Source organism: Ammospiza caudacuta, chromosome 32, assembly GCF_027887145.1.
Source record: "Ammospiza caudacuta isolate bAmmCau1 chromosome 32, bAmmCau1.pri, whole genome shotgun sequence".
In the NCBI taxonomy this organism is placed as follows: Eukaryota; Metazoa; Chordata; class Aves; order Passeriformes; family Passerellidae; genus Ammospiza; species Ammospiza caudacuta.
The window spans coordinates 3102355-3126102 of NC_080624.1; the positions used below are offsets into that span (position 1 = coordinate 3102355).

Consider the following 23748-nt stretch of genomic DNA (forward strand, 5'->3'; position numbering starts at 1 on the left):
AAATGAGACAAAATACCCCAAAACCCCGGGTAGAAATGGCCATAAAAAGAAAATTTAAAATGGGGAGAAACGCGTCAAAATAATCGAGATTTTTGGGGTAGAGAAAGTTCAAAATTTGTGAACAGAAAGTCTTCAAAATGAGAAGAAAAACCTCAAAAGAGGCAGGTAAAAAAACAGCTTAAAAAGCAAAAATTCACCCCAAAAAGGTCAGGAAGAAACGCCCCGAACCGAGCGCGCCAAAATGAGGAGAAACGCCTTTAAATAAAGAGATAAAAACTCCTAAAAATGCCCCAAAATTCATAAAAACACCCCAAAATTTCTAGGAATGGATAGCCCTAAAATAACCAGGTAGAAATTCACCAAAATTGATGTTTTGAAGAATTTTGGGGTCACAAAAATGCAGAAATTTGTGTCCCCCCCCCTCATGTCCCATCCCCCACAAAACGTCACCGAAAAATGCCCAAAATGCCCCAAAATGGCGGAGGCGGGAAAAGCAGCGCCTCAAAATGGCCCCAAATCTTTTTGGGGTACCCCAAAAATCCTAAAAACCATCTCAGGTTTTTAAATCTCCCCCGTTTTTTTAAAATTCCTCCTTTGGAACCTTCAAATTTTGGGGAATTTTTGCAGTTTCAGGCCTTGAGTTATGCCTCGTTTTTCACCCTAAAATCGGATTTAAATCAAATTTTTGATGTTTTCCAGCCCTGGGTTTGTGGGGTTTTACCCCAAAAAAGGTTTGGGGACCCATCCCCATTTTTTAGGGTGGGGTTGGGAGATTTTGGCACCCCCAGGGACTTCCCCAGCTCGAAGGGAGGCGAAACTGAAGCAGAGCAGGCAGGAAATGAGGGAGGGGGAGGGGTGGAATTTGGATGGGGGGGTGGAGGAGGGGCCTGGAACCCCCATGGGGACCCCCCAAAAATGTCCCTTTGAACCCCATTGTGTGACCCCAAAAATGTCACTTTAAATCTCATTTTGTGATCCCCAAAAATGTCACTTTAAATCTCATTTTGTGATCCCCAAAAATGTCCCTTTAACCCCATTTTGTGACACCAAAAATGTCCCTTTAAACCCCATTTTGGGACCCCAAAAATGTCACTTTAAATCTCATTTTGTGACACCAAAAATGTCCCTTTAACCCCATTTTGTGACCCCAAAATGTCCCTTTAAACCCCATTTTGGGACCCCAAAATGTCACTTTAAATCTCATTTTGTGACCCCAAATGTCCCTTTAAACCCCACTTTGGGACCCTTCAAACCCCGCTTTAGGACCCCAAAAATGTCCCTATAAACCCCACTTGGTGACCCCAAAAATGTCCCTTTAACCCCCAATTTGTGACCCCCAGGAATGTCCCTTTAAACTCCACTTTGTGACCCTTAAAAATGTCCCTTAAATCCCATTTTGTGACCCCAAAAATGTTCCTTTAAACTCCACTTTGGAACCCTTTAAACCCCACTTTGTGACCCCAAAAATGTCACTTTAAACCCCATTTTGTCAGCCCCAGGAATGTCCCTTTAAACTCCAATTTGGGACCCCAAAATGTCCCTTTAAACCCCAATTTGTTACCCCAAAAATGTCCTTTATACCCCAATTTGGGACCCCCATAAATGTCCTTTTAAACCTCAATTTGTCCCTTTAAAACCCACTTTTGTCACCCCCAAAATGTCCCTTAAAACCCCACTTTGGAACCCCTTAAATGTCCCTTTAAACCCCACTTTGGGATCCCTCCTTTGTCCCTTTAAACTCCACTTTGTGACCCCAAAAATCTCCCTTTAAACCTCATTTTGTGACCCCAAAATGTCCCTTTAAACCCCATTTTGTGACCCCAAAAATGTCCCTTTAAATCCCACTTTGGGACCCTTTAAACCCCATTTTGTGATGCCCAAATTGTCCCTTTAAACCCCACTTTGTCACCCCCAAAATGTCCCTTTAAACCCCACTTTGTCACCCCCAAAATGTCCCTTTAAACCCCACTTTGTGACCCCAAAAATGTCCCTTTAAACCCCACTTTGTGACCCCAAAAATGTCCCTTTAAACCCCACTTTGTGACCCCCAAAAATGTCCCTTTAAACTCCACTTTTAAAACTCACTTTGTCACCCCCACCCCCCAGGAATGTCCCTTGTCACCCCCAAGCCCCGGGGGTCTCCATGGCCCCTTCCTGAACCCCGAAATTGGGGTGGGGGTCTCTCCCTTTCCCATCCCCTCCCCCGGCCACCCCCTCCCCACGACTCAAGCCCCGCCCCTTCTCCCTCTAAACCCCGCCCCCCTCTTAAGCCCCGCCCCTCTGTCCTGGCCCCGCCCCCGCGCTGCGGCCGCAAGCCCCGCCCCTCCGCCATGGCCCGCGCTCCCGCCTCCGCCCCGGCGCCCCCCCCGTGGCCGGACTCCCGGCGTGCCCCGCGCGGGGGGGGCCCCTCCCAGCCCCCCCCGCGTCCCGGGACCCCCCCCCAAACCCCGGGCATCCCCCCCTCAGCCCCCCATGACCCCTCGGTGCTCGCTGGGACCCCCCTCCCTCCCGTTTCCATCCCGGACATCACCGAGCCCCCCCCCACACCGGGGCTCCCCGAATCCGCCGCTGCCCCCCCGGGGGACCCCGAGATCCCCGCGGCCCCCGGGGGGGTGGTCGGGGGGGGGTCCCGGCGGGTTCTGTTCGCCGATGCTCTGGGGCTGCCCCTGACCCGCCTGCGGCAATACCGGCCCTGGGACCCCCGCGGGAGGGGGGGCGGCGGGGGAGGGACCCCCGAAAGGGGGGAGGGGGGCGCGGTGGGAGAGCCGCCCCCCCCCGGGATCTGGATGAGGCCTGGGAAGGGCAGGTAAGAGACTGGGGGGGGGGATCTGCATGGGGGACCCCCCCCTCAAAATGGGGTCAACACCTTGCATGTGCCCCCCGAAATTGAGGGGGGGGCTGTGGTGCATGGCTGGGACCCCCCCCCAACCCCGAACCCTCGGGTTCCGAATGTGGGTCACACTCCCCCACCCCTAATTTTGGGGGGCTGGGGCCTGTCCGGTGACCCCCACACACCCGTGTCCCCCCAAAAGGCCGCAGGAGGCAGAGGATGCGCAGCCCCCACCCCCCGAGCACAGCACAGGTAAATATCCCCCCACCTCCTAAAATTTGGGGGTGCACCCCCAATTTTTGGGACCCCCCCCTCAGAAATGTCCCTGTAACCCCACTTTGTCACCCTCACCCCCCCATGGAAATTTTGGGGGTCCCTTTTCCCTCCCTACAGAGCCCGACCCTCCCCCAACGCCCCCAACGGATGTGGAGCAGCTGCCAGCACAGGTGAGAAAACACCCAAAATTGGGGTGCCCCCCTCCCTCAAGGATTGGGGTACCCTAAAATGGGTGTACCTCAAATTGGGGGTACCTCAAACTGGGGGTATCCCAAAATGGGTGTACCTCAAAATGGGGGTACCCCAAATTGCGGGGACCTCAAAATGGGTGTACCTCAAATTGGGGGTACCCCAAAATGGGGGTACCTCAAAATGGGTGTACCTTAAAATGGGTGTTCCTCAAACTGGGGGTACTTCAAACTGGGGGTACCTCAAAATGGGTGTATCTCAAATTGGGGGTACCCTAAAATGTGTGTACCTCAAATTGTGTGTACCCCAAAATGGGCGTACCTCAAAATGGGTGTACCCCAAAATGGGGGTACCTCAAAATGGAGGTACCCCAAATTATCCCCTCCCCATTTAGGGCACCGAGGACGAGGCGGTGGCGCGGGAGCTGGAGCAGCTCTACCTGTCCCACCTGCGCCGCCTTCGCGGGGGGGACCCCAACGACGGCGACCCCCTCCCCAAAACCGGGGACCCCCCGTTTCCCGAGCGAGCCCCGAACACCTCCCTGGCCAACGAGATGGCGCTGCGCTATGAGGGGGGCGGGGGTCGCTGCAGCCCCCCGGCGCTGCGGGGCAGGGGGGGCCCCCTGGAGGGGGCGCTGGTGGTGCCGGCCCGGCCCCCCCCCCGCGGCAGGGGCAGAAGTTTTGGGGGGGCCCTCAGGGGGTGCGGGGTGGTTTTGGCTTTGGCCGTGCTGGTGCCCGTGGCCTGGGGGGGGGACGGGGGGGGTCCCACGGCCGCGGTGGCTTTGGGCATTTACCTGGCGCTGGCGTGGCTCACGTGAGGGTGGGGAAAAGGGGGGGGTACCCTGATTGTCACCCCAAAATTGTCACCTCCCCAGAAAGTCACAGCAACACCCCCACACATTTCACCTCTGAAAAAGTGGGACACCCCTAAAGCAATCGGGGGAGAGGGTGATGGAAGGGCACCCCCAAATGGAGGGGGGAATGGAAGGGCACCCCTAAATGGAGGGGGGGGCATGGAAGGGCACTCCCTAAATGGAAGTGAACCCCAAAATGGGAGGGCACCCCTAAATGGAAGGGTACCCCCTAATGGAAAGGCGCCCCCAAATGAAGGAGCACCCCTAAATGGAGAGGAACCCCCTAAATGGAAGGGTACCCCCAAATGGAAGGGAACCCCTAAATGGAAGGGCACCCCCCCAAATGGATGAGTACCCAAAAATGGGTATGGAGGGGCACCCCCCAATTAGAAGGGCGCCCCTCAATTAGAAGGGACCCCCTAAATGGAAAGGTACCCCTAAATGGAAGGGAACCCCCAAATAGAAGGGAAACCCCAAATGGAAGGGAACCCCAAAATGGAAGGGCACACCAAAATGGGAGAGCACCCCGGAAAAGGAAGGGCACCCCAAAAAGGAAGGGAATCCCCAAAATGGAAGGGTACCCCAAAATGGAAGGGATCCCCTCCAAAAGGAAAGGAACCCCTAAATGGAGGAGCACCCCCAAAATGGAGGGGAACCCCCAATTAGAAGGGCACCCCCTAAAATGGAAGGGCACCCCTAAAGGGAAGGGCACCCCAAATGAAAGGGAACCCCAAAATGGGAGGGCACCCCTAAATGGAGGAACCCCCCCAAAAGGAAGGGAACCCCCAAATTCCCCCCTCACAGTGGGGTGGGGGGCACTGTCACTTTGTGGGGACTCCCCCCCCCCAAATCATGTGCACCCCACCCGGGTTTTGGGGCGCCCCTGTGTACATACAGCCATGGAACGATGGTGTCCGGAGTTCTTGTCGTGGGGGGGGAGTGGGGTGGGATTTTTGGGGGGTGTGTGTGTAATTTGGGGGGGGGGTGTAATTTTGGGGTGTTATGGGTGTAGGGGAGGGTTGTCTGTCTCTGTTTAGGGGGTGGTGGCCCTGTCCCCCCCCACCTCTGGTGTCCCCGAGTTCTTGTCGTGGGGCGGTTGTGGATTTTTGGGGTGGAGTGGGGCAATTTTGGGGGGTGTGTGTGTAATTTTGGGGTGGTGGGTGTAATTTTGGGGTGTTGGGGGGGTAGGGGAGGGTTGTCTGTCTCTGTTTAGGGGGTGGTGGCCCTGTCCCGTTCCCCCCCCGCCGGTGTCTCTGTCGCTGCCGTTTCCTGCCCTCGGGGACGCTCCCAGCAAAGGTCACGGGGGGGAAAGGGGGGGGGGGCCTGGGTGACAAAGGGCCCCCCCAGACCTTGGGAGTGGTGCAGGCTCAGCTGGGGCTGTCGGGACATGGGAGCCATGTCGTGATAGAAGGGTCTGTGACAGCCTGGGGGGGTCCTGAGTGTCGTGGGAGCACCTGGGGAGGGGGTCTTGAAGAACTTGGGAGGTCCTGAATGTCCTTGGAGCAGCTGGGGAGGGGGTCTTGAAAAATTGGGGGGTCCTGAATGTCCTGAGAGCAGTTGGGGTGGAGGTCCTGAGCCCCCTAGGATAAAGTGGGGAGTGGTCCTAAGGCCCCTTGGAGGCACTTGGGGGGGGTCTCAAGTGTCCTGGGAGCAGTTGGGGAGGGGGTCCTGAGTATCCTGGGGTGGGGGTCCTGAGCCCTCTTGAAGAACTGGGGGGTCCTGAGTATCCTGGGAGCAGCTGGGGAGGGGGTCTTGAACCACTCTGAAGAACTTGGGGGGTCCTGAATGTCCTGGGAGCAGCTGGGGGGGTCCTGAGCCCCCTAGGATGAAGTGGGGAGTGGTCCTAAGGCCCCTTGGAGGCACTTCGGGGGTCCTGAGTGTGCTGGGAGCAGCTGGGGAGGGGGTCTTGAGTACTCTGGAAGCAGCTGGGGTGGGGGTCTTGAAGAACTTGGGGGGTCCTGAATATCCTTGGAGCAGGTGGGGAGGGGTCTTGAGCCCCCTTGAAGAACTGGGAGGGGGCTTGAGTATCCTGGGAGCAGCTGGGGAGGGGGTCTTGAAAAATTGGGGGGGGGGGGTTCTGAATGTCCTGGGAGCAGCTGAGGGGGGGTCTTGAGCCCCCTCGGATGAAGTGGGGGATGGTCCTAAGGCCCCTTGGAGGCACTTGGGGGGTCCCGAGTGTCCTGGGAGCAGCTGGGGAGGGGGTCTTGAAAAATTGGGGGGGGGGGTTCTGAATGTCCTGGGAGCAGCTGAGGGGGGGTCTTGAGCCCCCTCGGATGAAGTGGGGAGTGGTCCTAAAGCCCCTTGGAGGCATGTGGGGGGTCCTGATTGCCCTGGGAGTAGTTGGGGTGGTGGGGTGGGGGTCTTGAAGAACTTGGGAGGTCCTGAGTATCCTGGGAGCAGTTGGGGAGGGGGTCTTGAGCCCCCCTGAAGAACTAGGGGGGGGGTCCTGAATGTCCTGGAAGCAGCTGGGGTGGGGGTCTTGAAGAACTTGAGGGGTCCTGAGTGTCCTGGGAGCAGCTGAGGGGGTATTGAGCCCCCTAGGATAAAGTGGGGAGTGGTCCTAAGGCCCCTTGGAGGCACTTGGGGGGTCTTGAGGGTCCTGGAAGAAACTGGGGAGGGGGTCCTGAATCCCTCTGAAGAACTTGGGGGGGTCCTGATTGTCCTGGGAGCAGTTGGGGAGGGGGTCCTGAGTGTCCTGGGAGCAGCTGGGGTGGGGATCTAAAGCCCCCTCAAATTAAGTGGGGAGTGGTCCTAAAGCCCCTTGGAGGCACTTGGGGGGTCCTGAGTGCCCTGGGAGCACTGGGGGAGGGGGTCTTGAAGAACTTGGGAGGTCCTGAATGTCCTTGGAGCAGGTGGGGAGGGGTCTTGAGCCCCCCTGAAGAACTGGGGGGTCCCAAATATCCTGGGAGCAGCTGGGGAGGGGGTCTTGAAGAATTGGGGGGTCCTGAATGTCCTGAGAGCAGTTGGGGTGGAGGTCCTGAGCCCCCTAGGATAAAGTGGGGAGTGGTCCTAAAGCCCCTTGGAGGCACTTGCGGGGTCCTGGGTGTACTGGGAGCTGCTGGGGTGGGGATCCTGAGCCCCCTATGGAGGGGTCCTAAGGCTCCTTGGAGGCACTTGAGGGGTCTTGAGGGTCCTGGCAGCAGCCATGGGGGTTCTGAGCCTCCTGTAGGTGGCCAGTGGTGGATCAGTGGTGGATGGTAGTCCTGTCCCTCCTGTCCCCTCAGGTGTGGAGGGGATGACACAGCCATTCTGAAGTCACTGGGGGGGGGGGGGGGGGGTGTCCCAGTCCCTTAGGGCTCACTGTGGGGGAGATGCCATCCCCTATGGCGTCCTCCTCCCCTCAGGGTGTGTCCCAGCCCCTCTGCACTCACTGTGGGGGTTTCTTGTCATCTCCGGATGTTCTGCTCCTCTTGCAGCCCCTCAGTCCTTTGGGTGACATCGTGAGGGGGTCCCAGCCCCTCAGTGAGGGGGCCAGCAGCACCCACAGGCCCTCAGCCACTTGGGTAATGGCGGAGGGGGGCAGCCCCTCTGAAGTGACCACAGGAGGGTCCCAGTCCCTCAGGTGGCATTGAAGGGTCCCAGCCCCTCTATATTCACTGAGAAGGGAGGAAAAAGGGTCCTGCCCGTCCCTGCCGTCCCTCAGCCCCTGGAGGGAGGGTCTCAGTCCCTCAGGTGACATTAGGAGGGGTCCCAGCCTCTCTATACTCACTGAGGAGAAATGGAAATCCTGTCCCCTCCGGGAGGGTCCCGCCACCCTCACGCTCCCTCAGCCCCTGAGTCCCTCAGGTTACACTGGAGGGGGTCCCAGCCCCTCTATATTCACTAAGGAGAAATTAAAATCCTGTCCCGTCTGGAGGGCCCTGCCCGCCCCCGCTGTCCCTCAGCCGCCTGAGGGGGGTTCCCAGTCCTTCAGGTTACACTGGAGGGGGTCCCAGCCCCTCTATACTCACTGAGGAGAAATGGAGACCCTGTCCCCTCCGGAGGGGTCCTGCCCGCCCTCACGGTCCCTCAGCCCCTGAGGGAGGGTCCCAGCCCCTCAGGTGACAGTGTGGGAGTCCCAGCCTCACTGTACTCACTGAGGAGAAATGGAAATCCTGTCCCCTCCAGAGGCATCCTGCTGCCTTCACGTTCCCTCAGCTCTTGAGGGAGGGTCCCGGTCCCTCAGGTGACATGGGGGGGTCCCAGCCCCTCTATAGTCACTGAGGAGAAATGGAGACCCTGTCCCCTCCAGGAGGGTCCCACCGCCCTCGCGGTCCCTCAGCCTCTGAGGGAGGGTCCCAATCCCTCAGCCCCTGAGAGAGGGTCCCAGTCCCTCTATACTCACTGAGGAGAAATCCTGTCCCCTCCGGGAGGGTCCTGCCGCCCTCACGTCCCCTCAGCCCCTCAGGGAGGGTCCCAGGTGACAGCGTGGAAGGGAACCCGTCCCCTCCGGGAGGGTCCCACCGCCCTCCCACTGCCCTCCCACTCCCTCAGCCCCTGAGAGAGGGTCCCAATCCCTCAGGTGACAGTGTGGAGGGTCCCTCCGCCCTCCCGCTCCCTCAACCCCTCATGGCGGGAAGAGGGCGGAGTCTCTCCCCTCACGGCCGCGGCTCTCGCGCCGCCCGCACGTGCGCTCCTCGCGCTGCGCATGAGCGCACGCACCTCCCCGGCCCCGCCCACCGCGCTGCCCGGAGCCCGCCAAAGCAGCGCGCTCCCATTGGCCGCTCATTTCCCGCCCGCCCCGCGTGACGGGCGTCGCCATGGCAACCGTCCAATTGGGGGCAGCGCGAGAGTGACGCGCGGGGTGGGCGGGGCCTCGGCGGCGGCGGCGGCGGCGGCGCGCGCGCTTTTTCGGCCTGTGGCGGGCGCCGGAGCCGCCGCCATGAGCGGGGCCGGGGCCGGGACAGAACGACCGTCCCCGGCCAAGCTCCGCCGTCTGGATGAGCCCACCGGGACGGGCTCCGCCGCCGCCGCCGTTAACAGCGGGGAGGAGACGGCGCGTTCCCCCACCCCCGCCGGAGGTCGTGGTGAGGGCCGCAGCGCGCGCGCGCGGGGTGACGGGTCTGGGCATGCGCGGGGAGGCAGCGGCGGGGACGGGGACGAGCGAGCGCCCCCTGGCGGCTGCACGGAAATGGCGGCTGTGACCGGGGAAGGGCTGGAGACCCCCGAGAAGGGAATGGAGACCCCCGGGAAAGTCACCGGAGAGGTCACGACCACCGAGGAGGCTAAGGGGGAGCTGGAGACCATCAACGGATGCAAAGGGATCCTGGAGAACGCAAGGAGCGACTGCTCAGAGGAGGAAAAAGGGGGTTTGGAGACCACCAGAGAGGTCAAAAAGGGGATGGAAACCACCAGAGAGGAACTGGAAATTGCTGCCCCACACTCCTTGGAGAAGAACAACGATGTCCTGGAGACTCCCACAGAATCCAAAGGAAGTTTGGAGACCCCCAGGGAAGCCCAGGATGGTCTGGAGACCCCCAGGGAGCTCACAGGGAACCTTGGGACCACCAATGGTCGCAGAGGGAGCCTGGAGACGGCCGTCACTCGCTGCTTGGAGCAGGGCAGAAGGAGCAAGGGGGGCTTGGAGGAGAGCACCCCCAAAACCCCGGGCAGCGTGGAGGAGAAGAAAAGCACCAACAGGCGCAAGGCCAAAACCCCGGCGAGACCCAGGCCGAGAAACCCGGAGAGCAGCTTGGAAGCCACCAGAGAAGAGGCAGGGAGGGCTCAGAGGTGGGACAGAGAGCGGAAAGGCGGCGTGGAGGACGAGGAACCCGCGGAGAACCTGGAACCCACGGGTGGAGTGGGGCAAAACGCCGAGGTGGCGGTGACCGAGGAGAGCGCGGTGATCTCTCTGGATGAGGATGACGATGATGAGGATGAGGAGCGGGACGAAGGCCCGGGGAGGTACCTGGCGGCTCTGGAGGCCGTGCAGCTGGAGCTGGAGGCCGTGGAGGAGGAGGCCGCGCGAGCTTTCCGCCGCCTCCGCGCCCGCTTCTGCCTGCGCCGCCGGCCGCACCTGCAGCGCCGCAACCGCCTCATCCAGCGCATCCCCGGCTTCTGGGTCACCGCCGTATCCTTGGGGGGGCCGAAATTTAAAAATTTTTAAAACTTTAAAATTTTGGGGTTCGGGGGGGGGCGCAGAGGAAGTTCCAGAAGTTTCCTTGACCCCCTCTCTGTGCCCAGTTCCTGAACCACCCGCAGCTCTCGGCCATGATCAGCGACCGCGACGAGGACGCGCTGAGCTACATGACGAGCCTGCAGGTGCCCGGAGGGGATTTTGGGGGGATTTTTGGGGGGCTGTGACCCCCAGTGAGGTTTGGGGGGAATTTTGGGGTGCTGTGACCCCTCCCATGAACTTTGGGGGAGACTTTTGGGGTTTAGGGGGCACTTTTGGGGTGCTGTGACCCCCCCCTGAGGTTTCGGGGAGACTTTTGGGGTGCTGTGACCCCTCCCATGAAGTTTGAGGGGGAATTTTGGGGTGCTGTGACCCCAAATGAGGTCTGGGGGGCACTTTTGGGGTTTGGGGGGACTTTTGGGGTGCTGTGACCCCCCTCAAATGAGATTTGGAGGGCACTTTTGGGGTGCTGAGGTTTGGGGGGCACTTTTGGGGTGCTGTCACCACTCCCATGAAGTTTGGGGGGGAATTTTGGGGTGCTGTGAACCCCCCCTGGGGTTTGGGGGGTACTTTTGGGGTGCTGTGACCCCTCCCTGAGGTTTGGGGGTGACTTTTAGGGTGCATTGACACCCCAAATGAGGTTTGGGGGGCACTTTTGGGGTTTGGGGGGGATTTTTGGGGTGCAGTGACCCCAGTGAGGTTTGGGGGGCACTTTTGGGGTGCAGTGACCCCCCCCCTGAGATTTGGGGGTGCCTTTTCAGGTGGAGGAGTTCGGGCAGAGCCGCCCCGGGTGCCGGATCCGCTTTTTCTTCAGCGTCAATCCCTATTTCCAGAACGACGTCGTGGCCAAGGAGTTCGTGCGGGGACCCTCGGGTGAATTTTGGGGTGCCGATGAGCGGGATCCCCGAATTCCCACGGGGTTTGGGGGTTCAGGAGTGACGTCATTCGGTGGTGTCCCCTCCCCTCAGGTCACCTGGTGTCGCACTCGACGCCCATCCGGTGGTGGCAGGGCCAGGACCCCCGGAGCCGCCCCCACAAGGGACCCCCGGCCCCGCGGAGCTTCTTCGCTTGGTTCGGGGATCACAGCGCGCCCGCCGGGGACAGGGTGGCTGAGGTGAGGCGGGGATGGGCCCAGTGACACCAGTGACACCAGTAACAGCTCCCAGTAACACCAGTAACAGCTCCCAGTAACACCAGTAACACCAGTAACAGCTCCCAGTGCACATGCACAGGGAGGAGCGAGCGCCCCCTGGCGGCTGCGCCAAGATGGCGGCTTTGAGCGGGGAGGGGCTGGAGACCCTCGGGGAAGTCCCCAGTGCTCCCAGTTACACCAGTAACAGCTCCCAGTGCTCCCAGTAACAGCTCCCAGTGCTCCCAGTAGCAGCTCCCAGTGCTCCCAGTAGCAGCTCCCAGTGCTCCCAGTAGCAGCTCCCAGTGCTCCCAGTAGCAGCTCCCAGTGCTCCCAGTAACAGCTCCCATTGCGCGTGCGTAGGGAGGTGGTGGGGAGGAGCGAGCGCCCCCTGGCGGCTGCAATGGAGATGGCGGCCTTGAGCGGGGAGGGGCTGGAGACCCCCAGGAAAATCCCCAGTGCTCCCAGTAACAGCTCCCAGTGCTCCCAGTAACAGCTCCCAGTGCTCCCAGTAACACCAGTAACTGCTCCCAGTAACACCAGTTACAGCTCCCAGTGCTCCCAGTGACACCAGTAACACCAGTAACAGCTCTCAGTGACACCAGTAACAGCTGCCAGTGCTCCCAGTGCTCCCAGTAACAGCTCCCAGTGCTCCCAGTTCCCCCTCTCAGTGCTCCCAGTGCTCCCAGTAACAGCTCCCAGTGCTCCCAGTGCTCCCAGTAACACCAGTTACAGCTCCCAGTAACACCAGTTACAGCTCCCAGTGCTCCCAGTTACAGCTCCCAGTGCTCCCAGTAACACCAGTAACTGCTCCCAGTAACACCAGTAACACCTCCCAGTGCTCCCAGTTACAGCTCCCAGTGCTCCCAGTTCCCCCTGATCTCCGTTTCCCCCCAGATCATCAAGGACGAGCTCTGGCCCAACCCGCTCCAGTTTTACCTGCTGGGGGAGGGCCCTGAGGGACCCCCGGACAGGTGAGTGCACCCCGAGGGGGGGACCCCAAATTTGACATTTTCGTCCCCCAGGAACAAAAAACTTCAATTTTCACCACCCCCCCACAAACCAAAATTTTCACCCCCCAATAAATGAAAATTTTCGATTTTCACCCCTCATGAATAAAAATTTTCTCCCCATAAATAAAAATTCTCAATTTTCACCCCCCCATAAATAAAATATTCCAATTTTCACCCCAAATAAAAAAAAAATTGACCCCATGAACGAAAACTTTCATTTTTCCATGAACAAAAATTTTCAGTTTTCCATAAATAAAGATTTTCAATTTTCACGCCATCAACAAAAATTTTCAATTTTCACCCCAAATGAACAAAAATTTTCAATTTTCACCTTCCAATTAATAAAAATTTTCTATTTCCACCCCCCAACAAATAAAAATTTTAATTTTTAACCCTCTCATGAATTAAAATTTTTAATTTTTACCTCCCAATTAATAAAAATTTTTAATTTCCCAGTGAGAGCGGCGAGGACTGCGTGGTGATCCTGGATGACGATGAGGATGTGCAGGAGATCCCCGATGATGGGGATGGTGAGAACCCCCCAATTTCCCCCCCAAAACTTGGGGGGGGACCCCAAAATTCCTCCCCTGAGTAAATTGGGGGGGTCAGAGCTGATTTTATGCCCCCCAATTTTCCCTTTTTTCCCTTTTTTTCCAGGCAGTGGCGTTGAAGAGATCCCGACAGAGGAGCCTCCAATGGGACACAGAGACCCCAAAATTTAATTTGGGGAGGGGGATTTGGGGGTGCTGCACATCCCAAACCCCCCAGAATTGCGGGTAATGAGGGGCTGGGGTCCCCCAAAACAGCTCAGGGTGTTTGAAGGCCTTTTCACATCCCCCTCCCCATTTTTTGGGGGTCCTAAATCTCCATCAGCCCCTCAATCCTCCCCTCACACACCAAGGGGACGAACACAAAACATTTCCTGATTGTTTGGGTTTTTTTGTACATTTTGGGTTTAAAACTTGTAAAATTTGCTTTTTATATCGAAGAATTATATTATAATAAAGAGAAAGTTTTAACAGATTTATGGGGATTTCACCTTGAATCACAAGGGAGTGTGGGGGGGATTTCAGGGGGATTTTCTTCTCCTTCTTCTTCTCCTCCTTCTCCTCCTTCTTCCTCTTCTTCCTCCTCCTCCTCCTCGTCGTTCATTCCCGGTATTTCCCACAATTTGTGGTGGAATTTTCCCCCTCATCCCCACCAGATCCGGTGCTTTCCCGGTTTCCATCCCATTCCCGGTGCCTCCATCCCTCGGTCCCGGTTTCCCTCCTCATTTCTATCCCGGTCCCGGTGCTTCTCCCCCGTTTCCATCCCGTTCCTGCTTCCCCAGCCTGGCTCCGGTCCCAATCCCGATCCCGTTCCCGGTGTCCCAGCCTCGCTCCGGTCCCGGTTCCAGTTCCAGTTCCAGTCCCGGTCCCGTTCCTGCTTCCCCAGCCTGGCTCCTGTCCCAATCCCGATCCCGGTCCCGTTCCCATTCCTGCTGCCCCAACCTCACTCCGGTCCCAATCCCGGCCCCGTTCCTGCTGTCCCAGCCTGGCTCCGGTCCCGTCCCCGCTCTCCTGGCCTCTCTCCGGTCCCGTTCCTGCTTCCCCAGCCTCGCTCCGGTCCCGTTCCCGTTCCTGGCCCCGTTCCCGCTGCCCCAGCCTGGCTCCGCTCCCAATCCCGTTCCCGGTGCTCCAGCCTCTCTCCAGTCCCAATCCCGTTCCCGTTCCCGTTCCCCGCCCGCCCCACGAGCACCGCCTGCCCCTCCCCGCCCTCCCGCCAGGGGGCGCCACAACCGCGCGCCTCCACCAATCAGCGGGCGGCAAATCTGCATAAGCCACGCCCCAATCGCAACACCCTTACCATCAGGGGCGTGGCCAACCCAAGCCCCGCCCACCCCCGCTTTAACCCTTTGGGGAGGGGTCGCGAACCCCCAAAAATCCCCGAGCCCCCCCAAAAACAGAGCCGAGCCTGGGGACGGAGGGGCTTTAATGCCCCCCCAGCACCGAGGGGGTTTCGGGGGGCTCCCGGAGGTCCCAGACATTTTGGGGGGGCTCCCAGGGATTTTTGGGAGGGTCCTGGGGGTCCCATGAGAGTTTTTGGGGGCATTCCCTAGAGATTATGGGGGAGCCCCCAAAGATTTTTTTGGGGAGGGGTCCCAGAGACTTTTTAGTGGTGCCCCCCAGGGGATTTTTGAGGGGGCTCCCGGGGGTCCCAGCCATTTTTTTGGGGGGCCTCCCAAGGTTTTTTTGGGGGGGCTCCCAGAGATTTTGGGGTGGTTCCCAGGGGTCCCAGAGATCTTTTTGGGGGGATTCCTGGGGGTCCCAGAATCCCAGAGATTTGGGGGGCTCCCAGAGATTTTTTTTGGGGGGCTCCCAGAAATTTTTGGGAGGGCTCCCGGGGGTCCCACAGTTTTTTTGGGGGCGCTCCCTGGGATTTTTTGGGGGACCTCCCAGAGATTTTTGGGGGAGCTCCAGGGGATTCTTTTAGGGGGGGTCCCAGAGATTTTTGGGGGGGCTCCCAGAGAATTTTTGAGTGGGGTCCCAGAAATTTTTTTTGGGGGGGGGGGGGGGGGGGCTTCTGGGGAATTTTTGGGGAGCTCCCAGGGGTCCCAGAGATTTTGTGCAGACTCCCAGAGATTTTGGGGTTGTTCCGAGGGGCCCAGAGATTTTTTGGGGAAACTCCCAGAGATTTTTTTCCAGAGGCTCCCAGGTATTTTTTGGGGTGCTCCCAGGAATTTTGGGGGTGCCCCAAATGATTTGGGGGCGCCCCCACTGATTTTTGGGGTCCCTACGAGGCCGAGTCCGACGCCTCCGAGCTGTCCTTCACGTCCGTGCTCTCGGTGGTCTCGCTGACCTCGCTCAGGTCCTTGCTGTCCCCCCCCCCGTCCTCCTGGTGGCTCTGGGGGGGTCCCCCCGGCGTGGGGGGGGTCGTGGGGGTCCCCCCCGAGCCGCAGAGCCCATCCCCAGCTCGGGGGGGCTCCGTGGGGGCCGGGGGGCGCCCCCGCTCCTTCTGCTCCAGCTGCTTCCTCAGCTGCGGGGGGAAAACACAGGGGGGGGTTATAATGGGGAGGGGGTTTGGGGGTCCCAGGGGGGATTTTGGGGGTCCCAGTGAGGGTGGAGAGGGGTTTTGGGGGTCCCAGGGGGGATTTTGGGCGTCCCAAGGTGAGTGGGATCCCCCCAGGAGGGTTTTTTGACGGTCCCAGGGGGGATTCTGGGGGTCCCAGTGGGGGTGGAGAGGGGTTTTGGGGGTCCCAGGGGGGATTTTGGGGGTCCCAGGAGGGATTTTGGGGGTCCCAGTGAGGGTGGAGAGGGGTTTTGGGGGTCCCAAGGTGAGTGGGATCCCCCCAGGAGGGTTTTTTGGCGGTCCCAGGGGGGTTTTGGGGGTCCCAGGGGGGATTTTGGGGGTCCCAGAGGGGGTGGAGAGGGGTTTTGGGAGTCCCAGGGGGGATTTTGGGGGTCCTAAGTGAAATGGGGAGGTTTTTGGGGGTCCCAGGGTGAGGTTTTTGAGGGTCCCAAGGTGGGGTTGGAGAGGATTTTGGGGGTCCCAGGGTTGGGGACAATTTTCAGGGTCCCAAGGGTGAGAAGAATTTTTGGGGGTCCCAGGTGAAATGGGGAGGATTTGGGGGGTCCCAGGATGAGGTTTTGGGGGGTCCCAGGTGAAATGGGGAGGTTTCTCGGGGTCCCAGAGTGAGTTGAGAGGTTTTGGGGGTCCCAGAGTGAGTGGAGAGGGATTTTGGGGGTCCCAGGGGTTATGGGGAGGGTTTTTGGGGGTCTCGGGGTGGGTAGAAACCACCCAGGAGGGTTTTTGGGGTCCCAGTGGGGTTTGGGGAGATTTCTGGGGGGTCCCAAGGTGAGTGGAAGCCCCTCAGGATGGTTTTTGGGGGTCCCAGGTGGGAATGGAGAGGATTTTGGGGGGTCTCAAGGTGGGTAGAAGCTCCCCCAGGAGGATGTTTGGGGGTCCCAGGTGAAGTGGGGAGGTTTTGGGGGTCCCAGTGGGGTTGGGGAGGGATGGAGACGTTTTTGGGGGTCCTAGAAGCCCCCCAGCAGGGTTTTTTGGGGTCCCTGGAAGACCCCCAGGAGGGATTTTGGGGGTGCCACTGGGAATGGGGAGGTTTTAGGGGGGCCCCGGGGTGGGTAGAAGCTCCCCCAAGAGGATTTTTGGGGGTCCCAGGGTGGGGTTGGGGAGATTTTTGGGGGTCCCAGGGTGAGTGGGAGCCCCTCAGGAGGGTTTTGGGGTTCCCAGGTGGGAATGTGGATTTTTTTGGGGGTCCCAAAGGAGGAGGGAGAGTTTTGGGGGGGTCCCAGGAGGATGGGGAGGGGTTTGGGGGTCCCAGTGTTGGGGATGTTTTTGGGGGTAGGAGGGGTGAGGAGGATTTTTGGGGGTCCCAGGGGGTTCATGAGGAAAATTTTTGGGGTTCCCAGGGATGGGGAGGTTTTGGGGGGTCCCAGAAGGGGTTGGAGAGGATTTTGGGGTTCCCAGGGTGAGATTCTGGGGTTCCCAGGAGAGGTTGGAGAGGTTTTTTGGGGTTCCCAGGGTTGGGGAGAATTTTGGGGTTCCCAGGGTGGGAATGAGGAGATTTTTTTGGGGTTCCCAGGTGGAGAGGGGGATTTTTTGGGGGGTCCCAAGGGGTTCATGAGGACTTTTTGGGGTTCCAGGATGGGGTTGGAGAGGATTTTGGGGGTCCCAGGGTGGGGAGGATTTTGGGGGTCCCAGGGTAAGGTTTTTGGGGTCCCGGGGGTTAATGAGGAGTTTTTTGGGGGTCCTGGGGTGGGGAGGATTTTGGGGGTCCCAGGGTGAGTTTTTTGGGGTCCCGGGGGGTTAATGAGGAGTTTTTTGGGGGGTCCCAGGGTAAGGTTTTTGGGGGGTCCCAGGGTTGGGGAGGATTTTGGGGGTCCCAGAAGGGGTTGGAGAGGATTTTGGGGTTCCCAGGGTGAGATTCTGGGGTTCCCAGGAGAGGTTGGAGAGGTTTTTTGGGGTTCCCAGGTTTGGAGAGAATTTGGGGGTTCCCAGGGTGGGAATGAAGAGATTTTTTTGGGGTTCCCAGGTGGAGAGGGGGATTTTTTGGGGGGTCCCAAGGGGTTCATGAGGACTTTTTGGGGTTCCAGGATGGGGTTGGAGAGGATTTTGGGGGTCCCAGGGTGGGGAGGATTTTGGGGTTCCCAGGGTTTTTTTGGGGTCCCGGGGGGTTCATGAGGAGTTTTTTGGGGGTCCCAGGGTAAGGTTTTTGGGGGTCCCAGGGTGGGGAGGATTTTGGGGGTCCCAGGTTGAGTTTTTTGGGGGTCCCGGGTGGTTAATGAGGAGTTTTTTGGGGGTCCCAGGGTGGGGAGGATTTTGGGGGTCCCAGAGTGGGGAGGATTTTGGGGGTCCCAGGTTGAGTTTTTTGGGGTCCCAGGGGGTTAATGAAGAGTTTTTTGGGGGTCCCAGGGTGAGTTTTTTGGGGTCCCGGGGGGTTAATGAGGAGTTTTTTGGGGGTCCCAGGGTAAGGTTTTTGGGGGTCCCAGGGTGGGGAGGATTTTGGGGGTCCCAGGGTGGGGATGATTTTGGGGGGTCCCAAGGTGAGTTTTTTGGGGTCCCAGGGGTTAATGAGGAGGTTTTGGGGGTCCCAGGGGGTTAATGAGGAGTTTTTTGGGGGTCCCAGGGTTGGGGAGGATTTTGGGGGTCCCAAGGTGAGTTTTTTGGGGTCCCGGGGGGTTAATGAGGAGTTTTTTGGGGTCCCATGGTAAGGTTTTTGGGGTGCCCAGGGTAAGGTTTTTGGGGTGCCCCAGGGTGGGGAGGATTTTGGGGGTCCCAGGGTGGGGAGGATTTTGGGGTTCCCAGGTGAGGATGGGGATGGTTTTTTTGGGGTGCCCGGGTTTTTGGGGGGGCTGCACCTCCTCTGCCATCTGGCTCAGGTCCCGTTTCATGGCGTAGGCGTCCTCGCCGTCCGCGTAGTACTTGGGCTCCACCTCGCTGATCCTGGGGCGAAATTGGGGGGTCACAAATGGGGGAACCCCCCCCAAAGCCCCCCCAAAACCTTCCCCAGACCCCCCAAAATCCCCCAGATTTCCCCCAAGCCCCCCCAGACTCACTGGAAGTTGAGGGTGTTGGAGTAGAGGTGCAGCGCTGCCCGGTTACTGCCAAGGAAAAACGGGGTGAGATTATTTTGGGGTCACCTCAGGGTTCCTTGACGTCTTTTTGGGGTCACCTGAGGGTTTGGGAGGGGTCCTGGAGGAGTTTTGGGGTCACCTGAGGGTTTGGTAGAGTTCCTTGAGCGTTTTGGGGTCACCTGAGGGTTCCTGGAGGGTCACCTGAGGGTTTGGGAAGGTTCCTGGAAGGATTTCGTGTTCACCTGAGGGTTCCTTGAAGGTTCCTGGAGGGGTTTTGGGGTCACCTGAGGGTTCCTGGAGGGGTTTTGGGGTCACCTGAGGGTTCCTTGAAGGTTCCTCGAGGGGTTTTGGGGTCACCTGAGGGTTCCTGGAGGGGTTTTGGGGTCACCTGAGGGTTCCTTGAAGGTTCCTTGCGAGTTTTGGGGTCGCCTGAAGTTTTGGGAAGGTTCCTTGAGGGGTTTTGGGGTAACCTGAGTGTGTGGGAGGGGTTTTGGGGTCACCTGAGGGTTCTTTGAAGGTTCCTTGCGAGTTTTGGGGTGACCTGAGTGTGTGGGAGGGGTTTTGGGGTCACTTGAGGGTTTCCTGGAGCGGTTTTGGGGTCCTGAAAGTTTCTTAAAGCATTTTGGGGTCACCTGAGGTTTCCTTGAAGGTTCCTTGAAGGGTTCTGAGGTCACCTGAGGGTTTCTTGAGGGTTCTTTGAGAGTTTTTGGGGTCACCTGAGAGTTCTTTGAGAGTTTTTGGGGTCACCTGAGGGTTTGGGAAAGTTCCTGGAGGGATTTCATGATCACCTGAGGGTTCCTTGAAGGTTCCTTGAGGGGTTTTGGGGTCACCTGAGGGTTTGGGAGGGTTCCTTGAGGAGTTTTGGGGTCACCATAGAATTTCTTGAAGGTTCCTTGAAGAGTTTTGGAGTCACCTCAGGGTTCTTTGAGGGTTTTGGGGTCACCTGAAGGTTCCTTGAAGGTTCCTTGAGGAGTTTTGGGGTCACCTGAGGGTTTGGGAAGGTTCTTTGAGGTGTTTTGGGGTCACCTGAAGGTTTCTTAGAGAACTTAGGGGGAGTTTTGGGGTCACCTGAGGGTTTGGGAGGGTTCCTTGAGGAGTTTTGGGGTCACCATAGAATTTCTTGAAGGTTCCTTGAAGAGTTTTGGAGTCACCTCAGGGTTCTTTGAGGGTTTTGGGGTCACCTGAAGGTTCCTTGAAGGTTCCTTGAGGAGTTTTGGGGTCACCTGAGGGTTTGGGAAGGTTCTTTGAGGTGTTTTGGGGTCACCTGAAGGTTTCTTAGAGAACTTAGGGGGAGTTTTGGGGTCACCTGAGGGTTTGGGAGGGTTCCTTGAGGAGTTTTTGGGGTCCCACCTCTTGCGGACGTGCAGGGACACGTATTTGGCGTTGAAGTTCTCGATCATGGCCCGGCTGGCCTGGTCCATCAGCTTCTGTGCCAGCCCCAGGCGCCGGTGCGAGCGCTTCACCGCCTGGGGACCCCAAAAAATGGGGTGAGACACCCCAAAAATGGGGTGTGGCACCCCAAAAATAGGGTGGGACACCCCAAAAACCCCACAGAACCCCAAAACCCCCACAGGAACCCAAAAACGGGGTGGGAAAATATAACCCAAAAATAACCCAAAAATAACCCAAAAATGGGATGGGAAACCCCAAAAATGGAACAGGACAGCCCAAAAAACCCCAAAAATTGGATGGGACACCCCAAAAACCACCAGGGGACCCCAAAAACACCCACAGGAACCCAAAAACCCCACAAGACCCCTCAAGGAACCCCCCAAAACCATCCCAGGACCCCTCCAAGAGCCCCCCAAACCCATTCCAGGAGCCCCTCAAACCCTCAGGTGACCCCAAAATCCCTCCAGGACCCCCCCAAACCCCTCTAGGACCCCCCAGGAGCCCCCCAAACTCCCCCAAACCCCCCCAAACTCCCCCAGAGCCCCTCCCCACTCACCAGGGACGTGATGTGACCATGGGGGACATCATCGGGGTCCTCCTCCCTATGGGAACATGGGGGGGGTCACAGGGGTGAGACCCCCCCAAATCCTCCTGGGGACCCCCAAATCCCCCCGAGGACGCCCCAGATCCCCTCAAATCCACCTGGGGATCCCCAACCCCGCCCAAATCCACCTGGGGATCCCCAAATCCCCCCAGGGACCCCCCAAATCCCCCCAAATCCACCTGCGGACCCCCAAATCCCCCCCGAGCACCCCGCAAATCCACCTGGGGACCCCCAAATCCCCCCAGGGACCCCCCAAATCCCCTCAGATCCACCTGGGGACCCCCAAATCCCCCCAGGGACCCCCCAAATCCCCTCAGATCCACCTGGGGACCCCCAAATCCCCCCAGGGACCCCCCAAATCCCCTCAGATCCACCTGGGGATCCCCAAATCCCCCCAGGGACCCCCCAAATCCCCTCAAATCCACTTGGGGATCCCCAAATCCCCCCAGGGGACCCCCAAACCCCCCCAGATCCACCTGGGGACCCCCAAAAGGGGCAGAAATTGGGGGGGAGGGGGGTCCCACGTTTTGGGGGGGGTCCCACACTCACATCTTGGCCAGGACGTATCCGACGATCTTCCCATTCTCGTCCTCGGCGATGTACGACAGCTGGGACAGGGGACAGTGGCACAGGTGACAATGGGACAGGGGACAATGGCACAGGGGACACAGGTGACAATGGGACCGGTGACAATGTACAGGTGACAGTGGGACCAGTGACAATGGACAGGTGACAATGGACAGGTGACATGGGGGGAGACAGGTGACAATAGGACAGGTGGCAATGTGAGAGGTGACAATGGGGGACATGGGACAATGGGGGGGACAGGTGACACAGGTGACAGTGGAACAGGTGACAATGGGGGGACAGGTGACAGTGGGACAGGTGACAATGGGACACAGGACAATGGAACAGGTGACAATGGGGGGACATGGGACAATGGGAGAGGTGACACAGGTGACAATGGGGACAGGTGACACAGGTGACAATGGGACAGGTGACAATGGGACAGGGCACAATGGGAGACAGGTGACAATGGCACAGCTGACAATGGGGACAGGTGAGACTGAGACAGGTGACAATGGGACAGGGGACAATGGGGACAGAGGACAATGGCACAGGGGACAGGTGAGACTGGTGACAGTGGGACAGGTGACAATGGGAGACAGGTGACACAGGTGACAATGGGACGGGACAATGAGGGACAGGTGACAATGGGGGACAGGTGACAATGGGGGACAGGTGACAATGGCACGGGGGACAGGTGACAATGGGACAGGTGACAGTGGGACAATGGAGGGACAGGTGACAATGGGACAGGGGACACAGGTGGGACGGGTGGCACAGGTGACAATGGACAGGTGACCATGGGACAGGTGACAATGGAACAGGTGACAATGGGACAATGGGACAGGGGACAATGGGGACAGGGGACAATGGGACAGGGGACAGTGGCACAGGTGACAATGGGGGATAGGTGAGAATGGGACAGGTGACAATGGGAGAGACAGGTGACAGTAGGGGACAGGTGACAATGGCACAGGTGACAATGGGGGGAGGATTCCAGGGGTCCCCGGGGGGGAACCAGGTGGGCTTGGGAGGGGGGGGTCAGGTGTGCCTGGGGGAGGGGATCCAGGTGACCCTGGGGGGGATTCCAGGGGGTCCCTGCAGGGAACTCCAGGTGACCCTGGCGGGGACAGGTGTGGGGGTGCCAGGTAGGCCTGGGGGAGGTGATCCGGGGGTCCCTGAGGGGACAAATCCTGGGGTCCCTGGGGGGATTCCAGGTGACCCTGGGGGGGGCCAGGTGTGCCTGGGGGGGGAGCCAAGTGACCTTGGGGGGGATTCCAGGGGGAAAATCCAGGTGTGTTCGGGAGGGGGGGTCAGGTGTGCCTGGGGAGGATTCCAGGTGACCCTCGGGGGGGGGGAGGGGGATTCCAGGGGGTCCCGAGGAGGAATTCCAGGTGTGCCTGGGGGGATTGAAAGGTGTGGGAGGTCCGGGGCTCTCTGAGGGGATTCCAGGTGTCCCTGGGGCTGTCAGGTGTGCATGGGGAGAGCCAAGTGACCCTGAGGAGATTCCAGGGGGTCCCTGAGGGGGTCCAGGTGACCCTGAAGGGATCCAGGGGGTCCTGGGGGGGATTTCTGGGGGTCCAGGTGACCCTGAGGGGGATTTCAGGTGACCCTGAGGGCTCAGGTGTGCTGGGAAGGGGATCCAGAGGATCCCCGGGGGTCCTGAGGGGGTCCAGGTGACCCTGAGGGGGCTCAGGTGTGCTGGGGAGGGGTTCCAGGTGATCCTTGGGGGATTCCTGGGGGTCCTGGGGGGTCCAGGTGACCCTGGTGGGGATTCCAGGGGGTCCTGGGGGGATTCCTGGGGGTCCTGAGGGTGTCCAGGTGATTCTGAGGGGTTCCAGGGGGTCCCTGGGGGCTTCCTGGGGGGTCCAGGTGACCCTGGGGGTGTCCAGGTGACCCTGAGGGGTTCCAGGTGTGCTGGGAAGGGAATCCAGAGGTGAAAATTCAGGGCCCCAGGTGTGAAATTCAGGATCCAGGTGTTCTAGAGGAGACCGAGGGGCACCGGGAGGGGTTAAATTCGGGAGAGAAAGGGTTAAATCCCGGTAATTCCGGTAATCCCGGGGCGGACCCAGAGCCACACCTGAGGCCACGAGAGGCCGTGGTAGAAATAATATTTCATCTGGTAGTTCTCGGGCAGGCAGAGCAGGTTGCAGTGCTGCATGTTCATCAGGTCCTCGGGCTACCGGGAACAACCGGAGAAGAACCGTGGGAGTGAGCCCAGAACCGGCCCCGGTGCTCCCCAATACCGGGAGGGGCTCTCAGAGCCCCCTCCGAGCGCGGATCCACCTCAGAGCCGCCAAACGGTACCGGGATCTCCTCAGAGCCCACTCAGGGCCCGGTACCGCTCCTCAATCCCGGCGTTCCCCTCAGGCCTCCCGCCACGGCCCGGTATCACCGGCAGATCCCTCCCCGGTGCCCGGTTCTCCCAGGCCGAGCTCCCCTGCCCGTCCCGGGCCGCCCACCCGCGCGTTCCGGATGTTCATGGCTGCGGTTTCCCGATCCCGCTCGCGTTTCCCGTTCCCGGTTCTGCTCCCGGCGCCGCCGCCGGTCCCGGTCCCCTCACGAGTTGCCTCCGCCGGAAGTTCCTCTCTGACCAATCAGCGCCGAGCCCGCCTACCCGTCACTCCGCCGTATTGACAGGTAATTCATCCAATCAGCGAGCGCAGAGACGCGACAAGCCCCGCCCTCATCTAATCAGCGGCGACTTCAGCGCTTGGGAGGTTCCCGTCA

The 23748-nt window shown here is 59.4% G+C and overlaps 3 protein-coding genes across 3 annotated transcripts; 2 read left to right on the forward strand and 1 right to left on the reverse strand.

Annotated features, from left to right (window-relative positions):
* The first annotated feature begins 2330 nt into the window (after window positions 1-2330).
* On the forward strand, window positions 2331-4112 carry LOC131569974 (uncharacterized). Its single transcript, XM_058822303.1, has 4 exons — window positions 2331-2806; window positions 3033-3082; window positions 3224-3276; window positions 3690-4112. Exons 1-4 carry the CDS (start codon window positions 2331-2333, stop codon window positions 4110-4112), a joined length of 1002 nt encoding a protein of 333 aa, XP_058678286.1.
* Window positions 4113-4416: 304 nt separating this feature from the next.
* Window positions 4417-13399, forward strand: TSPYL2 (TSPY like 2). Its single transcript, XM_058822305.1, has 9 exons — window positions 4417-4443; window positions 7565-7651; window positions 8650-10197; window positions 10311-10388; window positions 11004-11115; window positions 11211-11356; window positions 12269-12345; window positions 12841-12914; window positions 13042-13399. The coding sequence occupies exons 1-9, from the start codon at window positions 4417-4419 to the stop codon at window positions 13104-13106; spliced, it is 2214 nt and encodes a 737-aa protein (XP_058678288.1). The 3' UTR covers window positions 13107-13399.
* Window positions 13400-14984: 1585 nt separating this feature from the next.
* NAA10 (N-alpha-acetyltransferase 10, NatA catalytic subunit) lies at window positions 14985-23701 on the reverse strand. Its single transcript, XM_058822463.1, has 8 exons — window positions 23481-23701; window positions 23099-23197; window positions 21001-21059; window positions 20404-20449; window positions 19806-19921; window positions 18438-18482; window positions 18240-18324; window positions 14985-15399 (listed from the first exon to the last, which is right to left on the reverse strand). The coding sequence occupies exons 1-8, from the start codon at window positions 23499-23501 to the stop codon at window positions 15157-15159; spliced, it is 714 nt and encodes a 237-aa protein (XP_058678446.1). The 5' UTR covers window positions 23502-23701; the 3' UTR covers window positions 14985-15156.
* Between the last annotated feature and the right edge of the window lie 47 nt (window positions 23702-23748).

Bases quoted from the DNA above. Each gene is read 5' to 3' on its own strand.
- LOC131569974 (XM_058822303.1), top strand. From the start codon at position 2,331: ATGGCCCGCGCTCCCGCCTCCGCCCCGGCGCCCCCCCCGTGGCCGGAC. The intron at 2,807-3,032 runs GTAAGAGACTGG...TCCCCCCAAAAG, and splicing joins ATGAGGCCTGGGAAGGGCAG to GCCGCAGGAGGCAGAGGATG. The intron at 3,083-3,223 runs GTAAATATCCCC...CCCTCCCTACAG, and splicing joins ACCCCCCGAGCACAGCACAG to AGCCCGACCCTCCCCCAACG.
- TSPYL2 (XM_058822305.1), top strand. From the start codon at position 4,417: ATGGAGAGGAACCCCCTAAATGGAAGG. The intron at 11,357-12,268 runs GTGAGGCGGGGA...GTTTCCCCCCAG, and splicing joins CCGGGGACAGGGTGGCTGAG to ATCATCAAGGACGAGCTCTG. The intron at 12,346-12,840 runs GTGAGTGCACCC...TTAATTTCCCAG, and splicing joins CCTGAGGGACCCCCGGACAG to TGAGAGCGGCGAGGACTGCG.
- NAA10 (XM_058822463.1), bottom strand. From the start codon at position 23,501: ATGAACATCCGGAACGCGCGG. The intron at 23,198-23,480 runs GTGGGCGGCCCG...TGTTCCCGGTAG, and splicing joins TGAACATCCGGAACGCGCGG to CCCGAGGACCTGATGAACAT. The intron at 15,400-18,239 runs GTGCAGCCCCCC...TTCCCCCCGCAG, and splicing joins TGAGCCAGATGGCAGAGGAG to CTGAGGAAGCAGCTGGAGCA.